Source organism: Clupea harengus, unplaced genomic scaffold (genome assembly GCF_900700415.2).
Source record: "Clupea harengus unplaced genomic scaffold, Ch_v2.0.2, whole genome shotgun sequence".
NCBI lineage: Eukaryota > Metazoa > Chordata > Actinopteri > Clupeiformes > Clupeidae > Clupea > Clupea harengus.
The window spans coordinates 15001-37500 of NW_024879601.1; the positions used below are offsets into that span (position 1 = coordinate 15001).

General features: G+C 44.4%; 1 protein-coding gene across 1 annotated transcript in view; it reads left to right on the forward strand.

Annotated features, from left to right (window-relative positions):
* LOC105888845 (laminin subunit gamma-3-like) overlaps nucleotides 1-22500 on the forward strand; it is a 106795-nt gene that overhangs the window by 13150 nt on the left and 71145 nt on the right. The window contains exons 2-3 of the mRNA XM_042704202.1: nucleotides 2405-2709; nucleotides 20426-20556. Of these exons, the coding sequence (XP_042560136.1) occupies nucleotides 2405-2709; nucleotides 20426-20556 (436 nt within the window). The remainder of the gene's footprint in view (nucleotides 1-2404; nucleotides 2710-20425; nucleotides 20557-22500) is intronic.

Below are 22500 nucleotides of genomic sequence, written 5' to 3' on the forward strand. Positions count from 1 at the left end.
AAGCACGAAGGCATGAAAGTACACCGGCACCATGACGGGAGGAGGCTGAGTGTCCCAATTACAGCAAGCGCCATGAAATATGGAGAAAACGCAGGTTTCCACAGCAGGCATCTGAATCTTACACAAGCCCTTCATCTCCAGCGCTTAGCAGCATGCGCTCCGATTCCTGGATTATGAGGACAGATTAATAATTCAGCCGTTTCTCTTCGCCGCGCTCCCTTTGTTGTGATTTTCCCGATGTTTAAGACAGGGGCTGATGTCTATCGGCGCGTTGTGGAGATGATGGGCCAGCAATCTGGGTTGTGGAGATGATGGGCCAGCAGTCTGTGTTGTGACAGGGATGCCACTAATAATTACACTAAATATGTGAGGTCTCAAAGCCTGTCAACTTCTCTTTACCTGTCTCTTTGTGTATTATCTTTATTTTACTCTCTTTCTTTCTTTCCATTTTCCTTTTCTTTCTTCTCTTTCTTTTTGTATGTCTTTTCTGTCAGTATTCCTTTTTTACCTTCTGTATTTCTGCCTTTCTTCATTCTTTCCTTCTTTGTCTTCCTTCCTCCCGTTCTGCCTACCTTATGGTCCTTCCAGTGGTGCCCTAAGAAATGACTTTCCCCCTGTGGTTTCGGTGTCAATTGTGCTGTCGTTCTTTAGAGTGCTTTCCCCCTCCTCCTGCTCACCTGGGGCCATGTTGTTTTCTCTCCTTTGCCTGTTCATTTCAGTCCTTGTTCCACTTGTTTGTTTGTTTATTTGTTTGTGTGTTTGTCTGTTTGCTTTGGAGCCCTCAGTAAACAGTACACGCGGTTCCACTGAGAGAACACATCTAAAAAAGAAAAAAAGGGCTGGAAGTGGCTCTGTAACAACTGTTTCAGTTTGTCTGCGAGACTTTTAAAGAGAGCCTCTTACATTGAGCCATTTCCTAGTTGTTAAAGGATTGCTGAATTAATTATGTACTGCGCACTGAACTATGTGCTGCCTTAAATGCATTAAACTCCCATTTCAATAACTGCATCTGTTTCCTCGGCCTGTTTCTCTAATTGATCTAGTGTCTCCATTAAGCCCCCCACTCGTTTTTTCGTTCTCCTGCTGGAGACGGCCCGAGGCACGCTCTCTCCATGAGAGATTGGAGGGAAAGGAAATGAACTCTGTCTGAGGTTTGTCATTCTTAGATCGATTAGATTGCCCATGTCCATTCCTCACCCAGCCTTAGTTTTTTTTTCTCGGTTTGTTTGTTTTTTTCTGCCATGTAGAAAAACAGCATTTGCAGTTCACAGCGATTTGTGAAGAGATGCAATGGAAGAGTTTTGATTTTCTGTATTTCACAAGAGACCGTCTGCAGGCCTCGTCAGCAAAAGGGTTTGGAAAAAGGCCTACTGTTTATTCCAGCAGTTTTTGGGCTCAGATCACTTGGGACCACCGTTGAAACCTCCTCCTTTCAGTTAGCCGCTCAATCCAGTCCAGGTCCACTGTTGTCCTGATCTGGTCCAGAATCTGGTCCAGAATATGCTGGTTTTGGAGATAGTTTCATTCAGTGTTTCCTGCTATAGACTTTCTTGAGTCAAAAGCTGTGATTCCCTCGGTGTAACACTGTACAGGGTGTATGAAAAGACAACATGAACCTGGAGACACATTCCACCACAGCATGGGGGAATGCAAATCAATGCAGTGTAAATGGAGATGGAAAGTCACTGAGCATACTTACTGCCTGCTCAAGGTCATTGTTGTTTGTGTGTGTGGGGAGGTTCAATTCCAGAGGGTTGTTCCTAGTCTGTGCTCTTTTAGAATCCTTGTCCCCCCTTTCCCACCATGTTCTGTAATCTCCCGGATTACAGCAACATTACTCGCTGCCCTGGAGATTTAAATACATTTCCGGAGTCTCCCCACCAACCTGGGGGCATTAGAGTCTCAAATTTGAATGCATTTTTCCACCCTGTGAGTGTGTGTGTGTTTACCTTGGACTCAGTGCTATGCTAGACTATGTTATTTTGGTACATGTTGGGAATACTGAACTCTTGACAGACCGTTCCATTGGGTTTGGCAGTGTGGGGCCAACACCACTTTCCAGTCTGTTGCATTTCACTGGTTCCACTGATGGAGGTAGAAAGGTCAGATATCTGCCTTTTGGGTCTTGCTCCTGTAGTTCATGTGATAGAAGTGCATAACGAGCCTCAGGCCTGATCCAGTCTGGCTCTGATCCGGCCATGATGTTGTGCCGGCACCTTGTCGAGTAAACTGGGAAAATGCCTGCAGCACTAAGGCCTTGGGCCTGACCCCCAGAGATGGTAGCCCAGCTGTGGAGGAGAGGCAGTAGAGTAGAGCAAGCACCTATTACATGTCTGCATGTGTGGAAAGCAACCTCATGACCCTCTGTGTGTGTGTGTGTGTGTGTGTGTTTCCTCTCTCTCAGGTAAGGCGTTTGAGATCACGTACGTGCGTCTGAAGTTCTACACCAGCCGTCCTGAGAGCTTTGCCATCTACAAGCGCTCGGAGGAGGGCGGGGCCTGGCAACCGTACCAGTTCTACAGCGGCTCGTGCCGCAAGACCTACGGCCGTAATTCCCGCGGCTTCATCCGGCCGGGCGGAGACGAGCGCACGGCACACTGCACCGACGAGTTCAGTGACATCTCACCGTTGACCGGGGGCAACGTGGCCTTTTCCACGCTGGAGGGACGACCCAGCGCTTACAACTTTGATCAGAGCCCAGTGCTACAGGTGAGAGTGCAGGGGGGGCGACAGACTGTGTGTGTGTGTGTGTGTGTGTGTGTGGGGGGGGGGGGGGGGGGGCCCACTCAGGAAGTACAAACAACTGCAGAGCAAATTAGGACCTATTTCCTTCCATGATGTTTTAATTGCAAAGAATCACTTCTATGTGTATACTGTGTACTGTGTGTCAACTACACTCTGCATGAGTGTGGGTGTGTAACTTTCATTATTTGACAAAGAGTGTCTGAAAATGAGTTAGTGGCTGAATGTATTTGACTGTGGGTGAATTTGTGTGTCTGTGTCTGTGTCTGTGTGTGTGTGTGTGTGTGTGTGTGTGTGTGTGTGTGTGTGTGTGTGTGTGTGTGTGTGTGTGTGTGTGTGTGTGTGTGTGTGTGTGTGTGTGTGTGTGTGTGTGTGTGTGTGTGTGTGTGTGTAAGGGTGAGGTTATATAAGCAATGTCTCCCTATCTCTTTCTCTGTGTATGCGAGGTTGTGTAAGCCCCTGTGCTCTTATGTGAATATCTCCCTTCTGCGTCACTCTTTCTGTGAAGCGTTTTTCAGTGCATCTTTGTGTGCGGGATCAGGAGAAACGCTTCGTTCCCGACTTCACTCCATTTCTCTCTCCACTCTCTCCTTTTCACTGAGAGGCTTGACAGTGATTTCATGCCGCCCCTCAGGCTTTCAGAGCTCATGTAGACACAGGGCCTTATCTGTGTGTGTGTGGGTGTGTGTTAGACTTTTCAGCTTTAAAGGTATCCTCAACATGCAGTGGTCAAGGCAGGCAATATAATAGGGCCCAGTGGAGCTGAACACGGAAGCTTAACATATTGTATTGCCGAAAGGTTAGTGTGTGTGTGTGTGTGTCTGTGTGTGTGTGTGTGTGTGTGCATGCATTTGTGCACCTGATGAATTGAGCATGGAGGCCTTGGAAAGCTGTCCTAATGATGCATATAGCTTCATTTGGAGTCCGTTCCACAGTGACCTTTAGAGAGGCAGAGGAGCATCTGTGTTTCCTGCACCCCTGGTTATTTCCGGTCCACACCAGACTCCAAATAGAGCATTCTTCAGGCGCTAGGCAACCTTCTTTGAAAGAGCTGCGTCGGAGACTTTGGCCCCTAGAGCCAGTGCCACACATCACAGCAAATCAGAGATGACATCTTATGTTTTTTGTGTGTGTTTGTGTGTGTGTGTGTGTGTGTGAGAGAGAGAGAGACTCACCTAGCATGAAGAATCACACATATGAAGATACAGAAGGGGTGTGGGGGGGGGGGGGGGGGGGGTAAAACAAATGAACTAAGTGACCTCATAAACACAAATTAGTAGTAAGTTGTTATGAAAGGTGTATACATACATACACACACACACACACACACACACACACACACACACATATGGAAGATAGATAGACAGACAGACAAACAGATAGATAGATAGATTACTTTATAATCTTAATCTTAATACATCTTTATTTATTAGCTAGTTGGATACCAAGTGTTCTGTTGGTCCCTGAACACTGATCAGCCTCTGTGCGTCCTCCAGTGATGCCCGCAAGCACAAGCCCAACCTGCTCCAACCAAACCACGAGGGAAGTGACACAATCAATCAGAGATCAACTCTAGATGAGTGACACCAGCCGCTCCGCAACCACACCCCGAAACCACGCCGCTGGCAGACTGAGACTCACTGGAGGAGACTATTCTGAGGATTTTTTGTTACGTTTCTAGACATTTTGGAGAATTTTGTTTTTGTACCCACTTTTCATCATTGTTTGGCTATGTAGGGTTTTTTGTGCAGGGTGTTAGCATGTTTGTATGTGTATGATTGTGTCTTGGTCTTTGTTTGCCTGTATGCTTTTGTGCGTCTTTGTCTGTGTTCACTGTCGCGTTGTGTTGTGTGGTGTCTATGTCTAGACAAGCCATGAAAGTAGATAGTACTTGTACTGAGTTTGTATGTGTGAGTATGTTTTGTGTATGTATGTATGTATGTGTGTGTGTGTGTGTGTGTGTGTCAGAGTGTGTGTGTGTGTGTGTGTGTGTGTGTGTGTGTGTGTGTGTGTGTGTGTGTGTGTGTGTGTGTCAGAGTGTGTGTGTGTGTGTGTGTGTGTGTGTGTGTGTGTGTGTGTGTGTGTGTGTGTGTGTGTGTGTGTGTGTGTGTGTGTGTGTGTGTGCAGGGTTGGGAAGGTTACTGAAATAATAGGTTACAGATTACTAGTTAGCCAGTTAAAAAGTACTGTAACTATTTTAATTACTTTATTAAAGTGATTTAACTTATTACAGTTGATTACTTTCGATTACGAGGTGGTGCAAACTCAAACAAGAGAACCAGTCAAAAACCAACTGCCAAACGAATGGAGCCAGTCTAGACTGCAAAAAGATGCAAAGCAACAAAATGAATATTACATTCTACAAATAAGCTTAAACGCTTTTTTACAGAAAAGAATGCATTCTGATTTAACCCCTTTGTAATTAACATTTTGATTAGTAATTGTAATTTAATTACTTATTTCTTCCCAGTAACTGTAAGGGATTACAATTACATTTATTTTGTAATTTAATCATGTGGCTAATTACTCCCCAACCCTGTGTGTGTGAGAAAGAGTGTGTCTCGTGTGTGTCTTGTGTATGTCTGTGTGTGTGTGAGTGTGAGTGTGTGTTTTTCATTTTTGTTTGTGTGTTTCATGTGTGTTTCAAGGGGCGATAGTGGATTTAGGAGGTAGAGGAGTCGTTTAGCAATCGGAAGGTTGCTAGTTTGATTGAGGAAGGCACTAAACCCCCAATCGCTCCCTATGTGCATTATTCTGTAAAGGGCTTTGAGTGATCTATGAGTGGAAAAGCGCTATATAAATGCAGTCCATTTACCATGTGTGTGTGACAGAGAGAGAGAGAGAGAGAGAGAGAGAGAGAGAGAGAGGGGGAGGGAAGAAAGGAAGGGCGAGTCATGAGGGCTCCCCTTAAAGAGCAGTGCTGTGTTTGGAGAGGTCTCTCAGTGGGGTAGGAACCTCAGCAGGAGGTCTCCTTTAATCAGAGACTGGTGCTTTTATCTGTGGCAACTCCTCTCTCCCTCTCCAACAGCAGAACTCCCCACAACACATGCAGCAAGAGACAGGAATGGGGAGAGGGAGGGAGAGAGGGAGAGAGAAGAAACAGAGGAAAGACAAAAGTGCAAAAGGCAGAAGAAGACAGTGAAGAGGGAAGAGAGAGAGAGAGAGAGAGAAGAATTATTATTGTTAGAGACTCCATGTCCCCCAGACAGAAGGGTGATGGAAGCAAGCAAGCGAGTGAGGGGGGACAGAGAGTGAGTGAGGGTGATGGAACAGGAAGAGTGAGTGAGAGGGTGATGGAACAGGAAGAGTGAGTGAGAGGGTGATGGAACGGAAGCAAGCGAGTGAGTGAGAGGGTGATGGAACAGGATGAGTGAGTGAGAGGGTGATGGAACAGGACGAGCGAGTGAGAGGGTGATGGAACAGGACGAGCGAGTGAGAGGGTGATGGAACAGGATGTGAAATAAAGGCATCAATGTACAAGAAAGAGGGCCAGTGGAAAGAAGAACACCAAAGAAAATCAATTCAAACCTCATTGTCCTGACTTCTTTTGCAGCCGTTTCAGCTGAAACAGCAGGGCTGTCTGACCCTCCAGGACTGGTTGTAGATGAAGAAGAAAACAAACATGCATAGCTAATCCCCGTTTGTTCTCCCCCCCCCTCCTCGCTCCCTCCACTCTGCCTCTGCTGGGGTGGAGATTGTGGGGGTCTGAGACGTGGGGCATGTTTTGCATCCCAAACAACCCCAACCAATTTCCCCCCGTCCCGGTCCGTGAACAGGGTTAGATAGGGATGCACGCCATGGTGAGTCTTTTTCTTCTCACTGGTTTTATGAACAGATGCTCAGAGGCGTCGTTAACTGAGATAACTGCTCGTTTCAGCTCATATATATCTATATATGCTGCCGTGTAATGTTTCATTTTGAGTCATTTTTATTTCATCATGAAGTCATTTATAGATTTTCCACTGGAGTGAGTTGTTATGGTAGACTTCCAGTACTGTTTTTTCCATGTTGGTGTGTTGCTTTTTGTTTTGTTGACTGTCCAAATCCAATCCAATCCAATCTGCCCTGTGAGGGAATACATTTCTTTAAATCTGGTTTATTCTAAACTACAACATAAACTTTGTATTCTGGTTTATTCTAAACTGCAGCAATAACATTTTATTCTGGTTTATTCTAAACTACAGAATTTATTTTTCACTAAAATGGGGTGTGTAATGTGTCAAAGTCCTATGGGAAATATGGACATTTTAGACCAGGAGTAAAGAGCCCTCTATCCTAATACTGCACAGCTGTTCGGCGCCATATCCACTCTGGATCCGTCAGCCTTCCTGTGCTGTATTCTATTCTTCTGTGTTGTTCTCTTCCATCCTCCTCTGAATCCATTTTCCACTCTTTTATCTATCTATCTATCTATCCATATCTCCTCTCGTTTGCCCCTCTCTCACACACACACACACACACACACACACACACACACACACACACACACACTCTGTAGTTTTCCTCTTTGTAAGAGTGGTCTGGACAGGTACAGTAGTGTAAGCGGAGAGTGTGTGTCTCTTTGATCACGCTGGGAGTGACGCGCGCTCAGCACTCTGTTGTTTTAAACCCCCTTAAGCCCTTTGATGACAGGCGCCAAAACGTCCTCCCCAGTGACACTGTCGGCCTTGATTGTCTCTCGACAGCGATGAGGCGATCAAAAGGGCCGGACATTGGGATACTGGGGGCTGGAGCGTATTAGCACTTTCAAATGTTTAAGGCACCGGTGCTGCAATACAGCTGGAGAATTGTAGAGACAGCTAGCCTTTCTAAGCCCTGGATTAGCTTGCAGTATTTACAGGCAGCTTTGGAGAAATAGAGCATTGGGAAGGGGACTAAAACTAAGAGAGTGGTGCAAATATGTCTTAAGTAAAGTGGTGTTAGTGAAAGGAGCTCTCTCTCTCTCTCTCTTACTTTCTACTTTTCTCTATCTCTCTCTCTCTCTCTCTCTGTTTATCTCCCTGTCTCCATCTCTGCTACTCTCTGGTCTTCTCTCTCTCTCTCTCTCTCTGTGTTACTCTCTGCTTCTCTCTATCTCTGTCTCTCTCTGTTTATCTCTCTCTCCATCTCTGTTACTCTCTCTCTCTCTGTGTCTGTCTGTCTTTCGCTCTCTCTCTCTCTCTGTTTCTCTCTGCTTCTCTCTCTCTCTCTCTGTCTCTCTCTGTTTATCTCTCTCTCTCCCCTCTCTCCATCTCTGTTACTCTCTCTCTGTGTGTGTCTCTCTATCTGTCTTTCTCTCTCTCTCTCTCTCTCTATTACTCTCTGTTTCTCTCTATCTCTGTCTCTCTCTGTTTATCTCTCTGTCTCTATCTCTATTACTGTCTGCTCCTCTCTCTCTCTCTTCTCTGGTACTAGATCATTTCTCTAGTCTGTAATTATTCATGCTGTGATCTTAATTGACAGCCTTTAAAATAGGCAGAGGGCGTCTACAGGGGTCTGCTATTTCCTCTGATAGTATGTTTCCACCGTCTCTGTGGCCAGACCCCCTGTATAGACACAAAGTCTGCGTAGGCGAGTGCAGAGCCCACTGTTCGATCTACATGATCTACATGTCTAAAATCAGATGCAATTATCAACAGAGGAAATGGCAGCACAAGTGACCCGACACTGAGAAAAATATTTAGTTTGATTTACTGAATTGTAATGCGGACATAAATGCAAATAAAATAAATACAGCATTTCTCTTTCAGTTTACAAAATGTATTTAGGTCCTTAGAAAACAGACACAGCTTGACCTACTAATTCCAATACAATTGTTTGAATTAATGTCACATTAAATGGGTGGATTTCTTTATTTAAGCCTGGAATGTCAACATTATTGTGTTTGTATTGTGTTATGCGGGTTTGATAAGCAGGCACATACCTTACTGCAATTAGATCAATATATTGCAATGTCAGTGCTTCTAGAAATGACACATTCTGAATTGAGGAGGAGTCAAGAAGCAACATTCAGAGGCGTTCTTTAATCTCCACATATTTACTTTTGAATACTTTACATTCATTGAAAAAAAAGAAACTCTGAGAAATCACTGAGATCTTGAGCGTTATCAGTACCTGACATGCTCATAGTGGGAATAATTGACGGCACATTTCGGAATTTTCGTAAACAAATATTGGAATATCGGTGAGAGCAACATTAGCAAACAATATAACAACCTTTGGCAACACTAATATCTGCGCTTGATTACTTCAATGTTCTTGCAAAGGCTGATGGGAATCCCATTTAAGGAAATGGTGGCTAGAGGTTTTTACCCAGTAGAGGAAGTTGTGAACTTACTTGTGAATACCAAGACAGTGCATTGCTGTCTTATCATAACGGTGCTGTTATCAACAGTGGGAAACTTCTTTTTTTTTTTCTTTTTGCACCTCTTTTACATTTTATCTAAAAAAAATTCCCTCTCCCTCATCCACCTGAAACGTTCCCCATTTTTCTCCTCTCTCCGGCCTCTTTGACTTCAGGCCGCTGAAAGGCCGCCGCTGTAATTGCTCTTGTGAATTCACCAAGCAGCCCGGTCAGTCTAATTGCTCCATGCTACATACATCGCTCTGTGCTCGGAACGCCATTGACACACTGGTTATAAAGTGTGTCACGAGGATCGATAGAAGACTGCTGATACACCGATAAGGCAACTGCCGAGGTGGCACTGATAAGGCAAAGTGTTAGTTTTTTCACTCGTCCTCCCTCTTTCTTTTTCTCTGTGTAATGAGTGATTGGGGCTCATATAGTTACTGCCCACGCATAAGCCTCTCTTTTGAATAAAAGGGACATCAGTGAAGTCATCTCTTTCGTCTAAACTCAGTCTTTCCCTTCATCCCCTCGTCCCCCTCCTTTCAGCCCGTCTGTGGAGCCTTAGGGTCGTCCATAGACATTATATTTGGATTGGAGGGATGAAAAGAAAGTCATTTATGAGTCTTTTGTTGGGTGTGCGACACGCGGTCAGTGTCCTACATTTTCATGGTGATGAGTTGACCTTTTCTGGGATTCTGACGGCACGAAGTGGAGCATGTCCTGCTTTTACCCCGCCTCACCGGTCACCGCTGCCTCCCTGCCCAGCCGGGAGCTCTTAACCGCCGCCCGAGACCAAATGTTGGTCTGACATAAATTAGGAAAAGGAGTCTCAATAGGTTTTCCTGCAACTCAGAGTACCCCCAGACAGAAAGAGCTCTTCACCCTCTAACAGAACTCTGAGGGTTCTCTATGTCTGATGAAGGTTCCTCGGATGAAAATTCGTTGGGTAGAAAATCTAATGGTGCTGTCATTTCATAAGCACGGGCCCATAGAAGAACTATTTCCTTCTGGGAATAGTTATGCGGAACCCTCACCAAACATGAGACACTTCCAACACTCCACTCCACACAAAGATGCATTTGGCAGGCCAAAGGGAATTTAATCCTCAAGAGATCCCTTTACTAATCAGTGAGTGGTGCATAATGTCTAATAGATGCGTTATTGACAATGTTGTGACATTCTTGGAGTTTGTCAGATCCGCGTATATGGTGCCGTTGCTCTATTTGCATGTAAATGGTTATGCCTTTATCTGTGTCGCACAGTTCAGTGGGATCCAGGCTCACTTACCACCAGAGCTCAGAGAAGCTCCCACAATGCATGGCAATTGTCAGTCCTCGAGTGCTCCACATGTGCGCACAGTCTTTCTCTCTCTCTCTTTTGTCTCTCTGTCACTCCATCACACTTCTATTTGATTTTTCTTGTTCCTGCGATGGGTGAGCGTTACTTAGCCTCCACACTACATGTGTCAACAGAGCACAAAATGAAGAGTGCTCATCTTTCAGTCGCCTTCATAAGTAAGGCCGAGGCTGTGTGTGTCTGTCTGTGTGTGTGAGAGGGAGTGGAGGACGAGTCAGAAAGAGAGAGAGAATGTGAGAAAAAAGCTGGTGAGAAAGAGTGAGAAAAGATACATGCATATTTCATCAGCTTCAAATCGAGAAGCTCTTGCCCGCCTGTTTTATTAGCATTTTAATCCCGGCTCAGGCTTGGTGAAGTGTTTCCCCGACTGTGCACACCGCGGCGAGACTTTCACAGACATCATTCTCTCTCTCGCTAAGCCTGGCCCTCCTACCGGCTCCGCTTCGCAGAAGAGATAGAAAAATGGCTCTGAGAAGAAAGACAGCCGAGAGACAGAGAGAGAGAGAAGCAGGGAGGAGAAAAAAATAATGACAGGATGTTTGAACTTTGAATCGGATGACAAAGAGAGTGAGCATCACCCCTCCCTGCTTCTCTTACCCTGGTTTTATCCTGTCACAGAGAGTGATGCTTCAGCATGGCCCTCTGCTCTATCCTGTTCTGTGTCTGTTTGTCTGTGTTCACTGTGAGTTTGTGTTGTTTTCTGTTGTGTTGCGTTGTATCATGTTGTGTTGTCATGTGTTGTTTTCTGTTGTGTTGTGTCGTGTTGTGTTGTGTTGTGTTGTTTTCTGTTGTGTTGTGTTGTGGCGTGTTGTGTTGTTTTCTGTTGTGTTGTGTTGTGGCGTGTTGTTGTGTTGTGTTGTGGCATGTTGTTGTGTTGTGTTGTGGCGTGTTGTTGTGTTGTGTTGTGTCGTGTTGTTTTCTGTTGTGTTGTGTTGTGTCGTGTTGTTGTGTCGTGTTGTGTTGTGTCGTGTTGTTTTCTGAAGTGTCGCGGGGAGGCTTTGTCTTTGGAGCCTCGCAGCTGGTTAAGACAGTCGGCCATGTTTAAATCTGACTTGCTGATTACAGACGCCAGGACAGCCTCAGACAATAGGATTTTTTTTAATTTCCTAATACCAGAATGCAAAGCCGACTAGCGCAGGTATTAGGCATTCCTAACACCTGCCGTCACTTTGATGTTTTGTCTTGTGTGCAATGTCATCCCCAAACAAAGTGCACTACACTGTTCTATGCACTTCCATGCTAATAAATGCTATTGTCATGGAGGCATGAATGAGGCTGTGTTTGTTGTGTTGTGTTGTGTTGTGCTAAGCTCTACTTCCTGCTCTGATATGCTAAGCTTTACTATTCCTTGCAGTGGTGGTGGGTTAAACTACACAGAGCTCTCTCAACTTGTGTATTTGCTGAGGGGCACCCCTGACTACATGTCTGTTTGCACTGATTGGGTGGGTCACTGCAGTCTGACAGGCGGATTCTTTGTCTTCTAATTTGCCATCAGATGCAGATAGTGGAGCAGCTCTAGATTCATTAAATTCATGCTCGTTTTCCCAGGTTCGTCATTACAAACAAATTGGCTGGAATAGCAGGTATTCACCCCGCTACATGATGCTGAAATCATATCCTCTGAAGAAATGAATTACTTCAAAGGGAGCCTGTTTTTGGTGGGGTGTGGTGGGAGTTTGTAATGCATTTAATTTAGCTTTTCCTTTTTTTTCAAATTTCACATGGAAGATGAAAGAGACTATGAATTCAGATTTAATTTGTTCAGTCATCCATTAAAATGGTCTTCTGTTGCTCTCTCCCCCTCCCTCTCCCTCCTTTTCCTTCTCCTCCCTACCCCCCCCCCCCCCTCTCTCTCTCTCTCTCTCTTCTCTCCACCTTTTCCCCTCTCCTGAGCTGAGGCAGGAGAACTGAGTGGTAAATTGGAACCGCAGCGCTGAATGTGAATGAGTCCTGACGGGGGAGGGAAGGGCAGCCTGAACTTAAGCAATCAAATTAAAAAGTTATTAAGTTTGCAGTGAGCGACAAGCCCCCCCCCCCCTCTCTTCTCCACACACACACACAGCAGATCATTCTGGAAGGCCGTGGGGCGAGAAACAGAGCCATGAGAGGGACAGGAAGAGAGGAAGGGGGATAGACGGAAGGGGAGAATAAAGAGAGAGCTGGGTAGCGATGGAATGGCAGCTGGGTTTCTAAGGAGGGAGGGATAGAGAAGGAGGGGTATGGATGGGATGGACAGGTGGATTATGGGAAAATGAAGAGATTCTCTAAGGGAATTGACCTTTTCCCAGGAGTTTGATGGATATGCAATCTGTCCAATCAGAAGGCTAACATTATAACTTTGGTTGCTATCCGTCATTTGGCATCAACATGAAATTCCCAAAGCCCAAAACTCAAGAGCGATGCCAGCAATTATTTACCTATTTTCGGTGGTTTGTATAAAACGCAGTGAAATGTGGCCTAATGACGTGTTTATTGCCTGAGGGTCAATTGAAGTGACTTCAATAGGCCAACGTCAGGATGAAGCAATCTCATGCAACCAATTTCATTTCTGATGAAATCACTGCGTTCAGAAGAAAAAAATTAATGTTCTCAAGAGGCCCTAAACGTTGTGCCCTTGAGCTTTTGAGTACACCTAGGTATATATGTGTAAGAGCCTTTGAGTACACCTAGGTATATATGTGTAAGAGCCTTTGAGTACACCTAGGTATGAGCCTTTGAGTACACCTAGGTATATATGTGTGTGAGCCTTTGAGTACACCTAGGTATACAGTACCAGTCAAAAGTTTGGACACACCTTTATTTTTTTTGAGAAGTGTTTTCTTTAATTTTATTATTTTCTACATTGTAGATTAATACTGAAAACATTTAAACTACGAAAGAACACATATGGAATGATGTACTAAACTAAAAAAGTGTTATCTACCATCTAGAAAATAAAAAAAGTAAAGAAAAAACTTCTCAAAAAATGAGAAGGTGTGTCCAAACTTTTGACTGGTACTGTATATGTGTGTGAGCCTTTGAGTACACCTAGGTATATATGTGTGTGAGCCTTTGAGTACACCTAGGTATATATGTGTAAGAGCCTTTGAGTACACCTAGGTATGTGTGTGAGCCTTTGAGTATACCTAGGTATATATGTGTGTGAAAGTTTTTCTGTGTGTGGGTGCATGATGCATGTGTTTTGGTTATGTATAGCGACACACACAGTGCCTGATAGTACTTCATCACTCTCTTATAGCCAGCACTGGCCTGAGAGAGCCGATCAGCCAAACAAAAGGGAGGGAACGAGCTCTAATTAGGATTTTGCTGCGCTTGGCACGAATAAGCACGAATAAGCTGGCTAATAATTAACCTCTCAGAGATTGTTTCTGTCCCGCACACTAAATAACCGCTCAGAGAGCGATTCAGCTCCCACTATTAGTCGTAGTTCACCTAACATGGGGAAAAAATACATGACCGGGGAGAGTTTAGTTCCCATACAGCCTCCAGAGCCAGCCCAGAGTCAGTGGCCAATCAGGCGTGGGATGATGAATCTGTATTAATGCCAGTGAGATGGGGAAAGAGGGATGCTGCTCATTACAATCTGTGTTTCCATTATGGTTAATGCGCCCAGCATATGCTGTGAGGATCAGGCTTGTAGACGACTTTTGCACTAATGGATGCTGGGGTTTGAGTCATGCTTGAGATCTCTCAGTAATTAACATATTTGGAAATATTTTGTGTATTAGTAATTTCAACCAAGTTGGGACATTAGTTTATGGCTGTGGCCACTCGTCTGTGCTATAAGCTTTCTTTAATGTGTGTTTGCGTGTGCGTGTGCGTGTGCGTGTGCGTGTGCGTGTGCGTTTGCGTGTGCGTGTGCGGTTGCGCGTGTGTGTGTGTGTATATGTGTGAATACGAGTCCTTGTAAGTCTATGTGTGTATGGCTGTGTGTGTGTGTGTCTGGGCTTGCTTGAAGGGTCACTGTGTGTGTGCTTGCTTCCAGGGTTGTGCGGCGTTTGTCTGTTTTGTGAGAAATAAAAAAGAGCGAGAGAAAGTAAAACAAGATGTCACCCAGCTGTTGCAGCGTCTGGAGATAAAAGAATTCATTTGTGACAGAGGATGCCATGAAGCACCCTGGAGGGAAAGTTCTAGATATAAGCAGGGATGTTTACACCAGATTGTTCTGTCTTTCTCTCTCTCTCTCTCTCTCTCTCTCCTGTTCCCCTGACTCTCTCTGTCATACAGACACACACACACTTTACTCCCCTGGCTTACATGCACAGGATGTGTTATGTTTTGCCTTTTTATGACAAATAAAGAGAGCAGGAAGCAGCCGAGACAAAAATAGATGTGAAGATTAGTGGCATCAGAGTTGGCCTCTTGGCTCCTACATCTGTTCCCCTGTGTGTGTTTGTGTGTCTACTGTGTGTGTGTGTGTGTGTGTGTGATTGTGGTGTGTGTGTGTGTGTGTGTGTGTGTGTGTGGTGTGTGTGTGCGCGCGCTGTGTGTGTGGTGTGTGGTGCCTTTCTGTCTGTGTGCGTGTGCGTGTGTGGTGCGTGCGTGCGTTTTGTGTGTACATAGTTATCGGTTTTTATGTGTGTACAAGTGTACATCTGCTCCATCATCTGTTGTATGTCTAAGTGTGCATCAGGAACGGCAGCAGAAACAGCAGCAGCAGCCGCGCCACGCTAACGCAAACCGCCGCTTTTATTTGCTGTGCCTCCTGGGTAAAAGACGCTCTGTGAGATTGCTTCCCTGTCATTCTCACATGAGAAGAGAGCAAGATAGAGAGATAGCGAGATAGAGAACAGGGAATACAAATAAAGAAGAAAGACGTGAAAATGATGGGGGAAGGGAGAGGAGAGGAGAAGGGACCAGAGAAAAGACCAAATAAAAGGATAGAAGACCGAAAAGGGAATGGTAATAGAAAAGATGATGCAGGGAGGGATGGGAAGGTGGAAAAGTTTATTTATTTATTTATTTATTTTTTAAATGGAACTATGGATGAGAGAGGAAGAAGAGAATGCAGGGATGATGGAGAGCAGGTGGGAGAGAAAAAGGAGAGGAGATGGGACCTTGGCCACTCAAGTCATTGACTATCTGTGACCAGCACACCACAAGCCTAAAGCAATTCCAAAACCTCTCCACCTATCCCGTGCCACGTCTCACACCGGCTGACCAATCATGGCCCTCGGTCTGCAGGGACGGGGTAATTTGTCTTGGGGGGCTGTTTGGCCGGCTGCGTGACAGGGCAAGAAAGCGTTTCACACTCACACACCCCAACCTGGCATGCGCCCCAAAAACTCACCGCTGGCCCATGGTTCACAAGATAAAGAGGGTGCAGCTCGGAAGCAGGGATGATTTAACAGAGAAGTGAGAGAGCGAGAACAATAAGAATGGTGAAGGAGAGAGAGAGAAGGAGAGGGGGGACAGGGAGAGAGAGAGAGGGAAGGAGAGAGGGGATAGAGAGAGATAGGGGAAGGAGAGAGGGAGAGAGGGAAGAAGAGAGGAACCGAAAGAGAGAAACATATGTACACAAACCTCTGTCTCACACACGCACACACATCCATGCAGTGCTGTATGTATTTCAACATATACTTAATGTATACTGTTATACTGTTCTTTACTGTTATACACATTACCATATATATACTCACATGTGGCTACTAAATATGTGAAAACCTAGGTCACACACAAGGACACACACACACACAAGATGCTATTGGACAATATACTTCCTTTGTGTTGACTACATAAATTCCATGATTTTTCATTTAAATATCCATTATTATAGTCACAAGATATCTAGAATATAGAAGTGTACCCACACACAGAAATGAAAGAAACTGTGAAGGACACACACACACACACACACACACACACACACACACACACACACACACACACACACACACACACACACATTGAATGTCATATGTGATGGAGTCTGATAGTCATCTCTAATGACTATGAGAGATAAGCTTTCGGTAAGTCTCTGTGGGTTTACCCATCATGCCTGGGGCAGCTTACCTCCTCCGACCATTTCCCCAGCCTCACATGTGCTGGAATGGTGACCTTTGCACCCAAGATCAGAGGTCAGCTGGACACATAGTGTGTTTTAACTTAGCAGCTAGAAAGGTCAGCTTTGACAGCTTTGGTGTGTGTGTGTGTGTGTGTGTGTGAGTGTGTGTGTGTGTGTGTGTGTGTGTGTGTGTGTGTGTGTGTGTGTGTGTGTGTGTGTAGAGAGAGTGAAAGATTGTGTAAGATTGTATATGTGTGTGTGTGAGAGAGATTGTGTGAGATTGTGTGTGTGTGTGTGTGTGGTCTTCGACATGAGCGTGTGTTTGAATTAGTGCTGTTAAAAATAACAGGTCCATTTTTGTGATAGATTTGAGATATTTTACAAAAAATGAACAGGATTAACGCAGCTGCCTGGGTTTTGTTGTTGTTTCTGTTAGTGCATATGTAATGGTTAAAATATCTGGGGGCATCCCATGTTCACATGCCACAGCACTTGTGTTGAATTTCAGCGCTTCAAAGTTTATTGAGCAAGTCAGTTCAGCTTACCATACCACGTTCTAACTCACCTAATCAGTAGCTCCGTCCAGTATCTCCCTCCCCATCCCTGTCTCTCTCCTTTTCTCTCCACATCTAGTCAAACACCATTTCAAAATCAAAATCAACGTCCCTTCAAACTTTAGGCGCTACGTGATAAATATGCTAGTTGTATTGGAAATCTGTAGTTCACTGGAGGCAATCTGTGTTCAAAGTTCAAAGGTTCAATATTCTTCCTTCGTGTTGATTCTACATAAATTCCACAATTTCACATTTAAATATCCATTAATACAATCACGATTAATCACAGCAAATTGTGCAATGAATTTTTGTTTTATCGATTGACAACACTAGTGAGTGTGTGTGTGTGTGTGTGTGTGTGTGTGTGTCTGTGTCTGTGTCTGTGTCTGTAATGAATGAGGTTTGTTCAGGCAGATGGCTTGCTAGCAGTAGGAGAAGTTACTACTCAGTCAGTCAGCAGAGGTCAAAGTTGAGATTGGTGTGAAAGAAACACATGGGACCACTCATACACACACACACACACATATGAACACACACACACACACACACACACACACACACACACACACACACACACACACTCTCTCTTTTTCTCTATCTCTCAGACAGACACACACACATTCTCTCTTTCTCTCTCTCTCTCTCTCTCTCATACACACACACACAAACACTTACACACACACTCTCTCTCTTTTTCTCTATCTCTCAGACAGACACACACACATTCTCTCTTTCTCTCTCTCTCTCTCACACACACACACCGGACACACACACACACACACACACACACACACACACAAACATGAACACACAAACACACAAACATGAACACTCTCTCTCACACACACACACATATACACACACACACACACAAAATATGACTCTTCAGTTCTTTATGGGTTAACGATTATCCACCACAAACACTTTGCAACATCAGCAATCTTGCTTTCTGTCAAAGTATGATTACAGTTGTTGTAAAACTGAAACTGCTCAAGAAATGCTCACGGACTACAGTTTTTCTCGATTGATTACATTCAAAAACTGGAACTTATGGCACAATGACCACAACCTGTAACTCATGTGCCAACTCCCTAAACCAATTCTGCTAAACTATAAGCACAATTATGTGCTTTAGACACAGATTTCAATTGTTTACCGCACTTTCTTCAACTCACAACACACAATTATCTGCTTTAGACACAAATTTCAATTGTTAACCACACTTTCTTCAAAACACTAAACACCATCCTCTCTACTTTGCACACTTCACCAATGCCAAAACCTCCTTGTGTTCAGACAGAACACACTGCTATTCAATTGGCAAAACTTCCATTTCAAAGGCTGTTGTGCAATTTGAAATCAAAGCTTTAGCAATATGATGGCCACAGGTTAGCTCCTGGTTTGGAGAACAATTGATGGCAACATTGAAGTGAGAGGTGATCAGAAAGGCAGAGGAGTGAGAGTAAGAGGAGGAGGAGGAGGAGGAGGAAGATGATGAGAGAAAGAGTAAGAAGGAGAGCCATTATCTCTGATGAGATTCGGGCCACTGTGGTCAACCATATGGTCAACCATGGTTTGACCATGCAGGAGGCTGGCCAGAGGGTTCAACCAAATATAAGCCGCTTCTCAGTTGCATCCATTCTCTGGACATTCAGAAGAGGGAATAGGTAAGAAACACTACTATGACAGGAAAACACTAGTTTGAATGCCTTATCAGGAGCATAGTATTCTTGTATTTTCCATTGTACTGTATCTGTAAAATTACGTAAACAAATACAAAGTGCAACCATTGATGACCAAGACATATTCCTAAACATCAATACAGTGAGCCTAGCCACAGTGGACTGTGTTCTAAGGCGGAACACCTTGAGAATAAAGCAGGTGTACAGGGTGCCTTTTGTCAGAAACTCCGACAGTCAAACAGTTATGCTATGACTATGTGCAAGTAAGTCATATACATTTTCACAACTGATTGCGTCCTATCAGCACTGACACATTACTGTACTGTATTGCAATCCAATCCAATGTTACAGTTTTTCTCGATTGCTTACACACATGAAGCATGCCTCGTTTTCTCAAAACTCTAAACACAAATCCCTAAACCACTCACACAAAATGCAACAACATTCACAACACTGTGTAGGTCTATTTCTGATAGCACATCTGATAGTCAATATTGTCTTGAGCTAGAACAGGATGCAGTAGTTTTTTGTCCTTTTTTATTTTACATTTTTCTTTCTTTTTTTTGTTGACTGTACTGGCCTATATCCTATTGTTTGTTCTGTGCAAATCATTTACACATTCATTTGTGTTTGCTGTGATGTATAGGCTACAGCACTTTTGGAAAAAAATAAAGAAATATTTTAGTTGTTACTGTATATTTGTGTGTTGTTTTATATTTGCGTAAAAAACATTATACAGTTATATTTTACTACAGGAGTAAGCGTATAGTAACATAATGTTCCTGATAAGGCCTTCATACTGGTGTTTTCCCATTTCATAGTAGTGTTTTCCATTGAGCACATCAGTGTTCAATCGATGCTTAGAATGTCTACTCATATAATGGGCTGTGTTTGTCATTAGAAAACAAAGTACCCTTTTGAGGTGACATAACACTGTTTTGAAAGCAAAGTTGCCTTTTGCAGGATGTATAAAGGGTTTTGCATTTTGTGTGAGTGGTTTTGGGATTTGTGTTTAGAGTTTTGAGGAAACGAGGCATGCTTTCAAAAAATGTGTGTTAGCAATTGAGAAAAACTGTATTACCCAAACCAACAGAAGAAAGGCTAGTAAAAGAGCTATAGCTACTGTATTTACTACTCTCTTCTTCACACACACACTGAATCACTGTATCACCATACCACAATGTATCACTGTAACACACACACACACACACACACACACACACACACACTCTCTCTCTCTCACACACAACACACACACACACAACCACTGATTACACAATGGCCCTGTCCAATGGTATTCGATGGAGAAAAGTATTGAGCATCTTCCTTTCTTTCTGTCTTTCTTTCTATCTGTCTTTCTTCCACCACTTATTTATTTGTTGGGTGTACAGGAGGAAACCTTTCTGTTGCGAGTCCTCGTCTGACCCTCCATCAGACTTCTTTAACTTCCTCATCTCTTTCTTCTTTCCCTCACCCTGTGGACTCCACCTGTCCCAACGTATCTCCACCCAGCCTTAGGAATGTGTGTGTGTGAGTGTGTGTGTGTGTGTGTGTGTGTGTGTGTGGGTTGGGGGGGGGGGGGGTTATGGGTTATACATTTCATTTGTACAGGGAAGAAATGCTTGCTTCCTCAGTGTTGTCACAACTGTTCAATGCTGGTGACACAATGCCTCTGTCTCTCTTTTGATTTTTCCTTCTTCTCTCTCTCTCTTTCTTTTTCTTTTCCCTTCTCTCCCCTTCTTTCTTTCTGTCTGTCCAGGACTGGGTGACTGCTACCGACCTGCTGATATCTCTGGACAGACTGAACACATTTGGTGATGAGTTCTTCAAGGATGCTAAAGTGCTTCGCTCTTATTTCTACGCCATCTCCGATTTCACAGTCGGTGGCAGGTAACACCCACACACAAGTACACACATACACATATTCACAGACACACACACAAAGACTAGTGCAATCCTGCATTATGAAAAAGGGGCCCCTCAGTAATGAATGGTTCTTCCTCACTTAATACCCCTAATGGTAACTACATGCACACTGACTCTACTCTGGTAACTACATGCACACTGACTCTAATCTGGTAACTACATGCACACTGACTCTAATCTGGTAACTACATGCACACTGACTCTACTCTGGTAACTACATCCACACTGACTCTACTCTGGTAACTACATGCACACTGACTCTACTCTGGTAACTTCTACTCTGGTAACTACATGCACACTGACTCTACTCTGGTAACTACATGCACACTGACTCTACTCTGGTAACTACATCCACACTGACTCTACTCTGGTAACTACATCCACACTGACTCTACTCTGGTAACTACATGCACACTGACTCTACTCTGCCGCCCTTCTGAAACTGCTGAAAGGGAGCTTGACGAGGTGACCCCAATGTGAAGGATGTTTGTCATGTTAACCGCAAGAACCATGAATCCGAGCTGTCAGACTGGTCTAAGTGTTGGCCAGCTGTCCTCCTTGACGCTCCTCCAATTTTTTATTTCCTTGGTCCTCGAGTTTTTATCCTGTCCGGCTCATTCAAATCTTGTCCTGTTTGGCCATGACATTTGCCCATCCGTGGATGCTCCTATTACCATACAGATGTCATGATTACCATAGGGCCTTCCCTGCCAGCGGCCCTTGTCTGGTATTCTTGGCATACATCTCCCCTGGCCCTTGGGACACGGCAGCCCTTTGAGCCCACAGCCCTAAGGTCCTCTACAATGGTCAGTGTGTGCACACAAACCTAGACTACTGTCTCTACAGAGCCTCCCACATACACATGGGGGAATTCCTACTGCCCAGTACCGTATAGTACAATGCATACAAGTCGGATACATATCTTATAACATACATGGACCCTTAAAACAGGTGGGGAATATGCAAAACCAAGTTGGATACATATAATATATAATATGCCCATACACTTTGGGTTACATATTTTATGACAGACATGGGTGCTTGCCAGGGGTTCCAGGTCACACACTCATGGAGCTCATTTAGAGACAACAGCCCACACACTCCATCAGCCGGTACCCTCCCTCATCGTCCAGCGTCTCCTATGCCCAGCGCTATTCAGTGTCTATGACTTCAGCGCTATTCAGTGTCTATGACTTCAGCGTTATTCAGTGTCTATGACTTCAGCGTTATTCAGTGTCTATGACTTCAGCGTTATTCAGTGTCTATGACTTCAGCGCTATTCAGTGTCTATGACTTCAGCGCTATTCAGTGTCTATGACTTTGACTATGACTTAGCTTCGGTAGTTCCCTCGCTCTGTTACTCCATATCAAAGATAACTGTTGGAGAGACCACCTCCATATGCAGACTAGTGGGAGGTGAGCCTGTTTCATCTAACAGGAAGGTTCCTGTCGATGGTGGTGAGCTCAGGTCATCCTGCCCAGCAGCAACCGGGGCGTCTGACGTGGAACCACCCGGTACCAGTTGGTGGGCCTTCAGTGCTCCTGGATCTGCTGCCTGTGACGCATCTTCCTCTCCTTACACTTCTGCCTGCTCCTTCCCTGTAGAGCTTTCAAAGCCGACACGTCATACTGCAGAGGTGCTGTGTACCCAGCGGGCACATGGGCAATTATCCCTGGGTGTGATCAGCCATTTTAAAAGATTTACTGTAACTGAGAACCATCGAAAGGCTAATTAAATGATAACATGGAACAAGTCAAGCGCACTTATGCAGACTTAATGCAATAACATCAAGCTTTAAGAGGATACTCGTTTCAGGGTTAATTTATGGCATCCATGTAGGGAACTCACAAACACACACACACACACACACACACACACACACACACACACACATGTACGCACACACA